The sequence below is a fragment of the Mandrillus leucophaeus genome, unplaced genomic scaffold, assembly GCF_000951045.1.
Source record: "Mandrillus leucophaeus isolate KB7577 unplaced genomic scaffold, Mleu.le_1.0 Scaffold160, whole genome shotgun sequence".
NCBI classification, from domain to species: Eukaryota; Metazoa; Chordata; class Mammalia; order Primates; family Cercopithecidae; genus Mandrillus; species Mandrillus leucophaeus.
The window spans coordinates 3,953,933-3,955,386 of record NW_012101588.1 but is presented as its reverse complement, the minus strand read 5'-3'; the positions used below and the strand labels follow the sequence as shown (position 1 = coordinate 3,955,386).

The window sequence follows — 1,454 nt, the reverse complement described above, 5'->3', positions numbered from 1 at the left end:
AAAAAAAAAAAAAAAAAAGGCAAGGGAACAGATGGAAAAAATATATAACATGGTAATGGGGCAGACAGTGACTGGAGTAGGGATACTGAAGTGTTGAGATGCCCAGGGAAGACATCTCCAAAGAGGGGACATTCGACTGAGATCTGGACCAGGGCGGGAAGTTAGCCGGGCTCCTGGAGGAAGAACAGTGATCTGTAATGTTTCTTTCACATTAAATTCTAACATTAAATCATAGATTTTACAGCTTTCCACAAGTTACTTTCTCCCATTGGAATATAGCAATAGTTGCTATCTCTCATATGCTGCAAACTTAAAAGCCTTTTTATTTTCTTTTTCAAGTTCACTAATTATTCTAAATCTGACAATAGGAGTGACTCTACTTAAAATTTTAAAATTGGAATTTTTTGCTATTGAATTTTGCCTCAGTATATTTTTAAGAAAAAATTTGTCAGTGGAGAATATTGAGGTTTTTTAACATAAAAATTACATGATTATACAGAGGATGGCAGCCAACATGGAGCGGCCCTCCTATGTGCCAGCATTTTCCAAGTTAAGTGTTTATGTTCCTTACCTCATTTAATCCTCACAGCAGTGCTTTCAGTTTAAAGATCCTCATTTTGCCTAGAAATTGAGACAAAAAGATCAAGTGGTTTACCAAAGCCACACAGCCCTTACAGCTTGTAAGTCAGAACTGAAACTCAAGTGTATCTAACTCTGAAGCAGGGGCTTTTGGTCACTCCACCTGCCTCCCTATCCCCAACTACCTTTTGCTAACACCACCCATTGTTATATTTCAGCTGAAACAACTTTAAGAGAATTTCAAAGGCAATATGAAAAAATGGAGTTTGGAGTATTCCCAGTGGAGGCAACACACTCGTCAATTGATGAAGAAGGTAAAGAAACATATTGCTGATGTTATTGACCAAATCATTCCTAATATAAATAGATTAGCTGATAAAGTATATTACTCTTTCATTGCAGGGTACATTCAAGGCTCCCAAAGGGACAGAGACAGCTCTTTAGTGGACACTGAAGAAGCCAAAACAAAGTCAGAAAATGTCCTCCGTGATCAAGCTGCTAAAGTTGATAAAGATGGTAACAAAGTGAATTGCTAATCCCACGTTTGTGGATCTCATTTTCATTTGTTTCATATTTGATTATGTTTATATTTATGCTTAAAATTACCCCCAAAATTGGAAACTTCAAGAGGAAAAAAGCTAAATTTTTCCTTGTGGATTTAACCTCAACAACTATAGAACAGAAGTCAGTTTACTAGAATAAAGAAGAAAACATATAAACGGGGAGTCAGATACAATTAGAGCCCAAAGAAAAATGTTTGAATGTTTCCAATGTTATACAATCATTATCATATCATAAATTCTTTTTTATTTTTATTTTTTTATTATACTTTAAGTTGTAGGGTACATGTGCACAACATGCAGGTTTGTTACATA

At 35.2% G+C, this 1,454-nt stretch overlaps 1 protein-coding gene across 1 annotated transcript in view; it reads left to right on the top strand.

Annotated features, from left to right (window-relative positions):
* Positions 1–1,454, top strand: part of AK9 (adenylate kinase 9) — a 183,559-nt gene that overhangs the window by 70,357 nt on the left and 111,748 nt on the right. The window contains exons 14-15 of the mRNA XM_011975968.1: positions 798–893; positions 982–1,095. Of these exons, the coding sequence (XP_011831358.1) occupies positions 798–893; positions 982–1,095 (210 nt within the window). The remainder of the gene's footprint in view (positions 1–797; positions 894–981; positions 1,096–1,454) is intronic.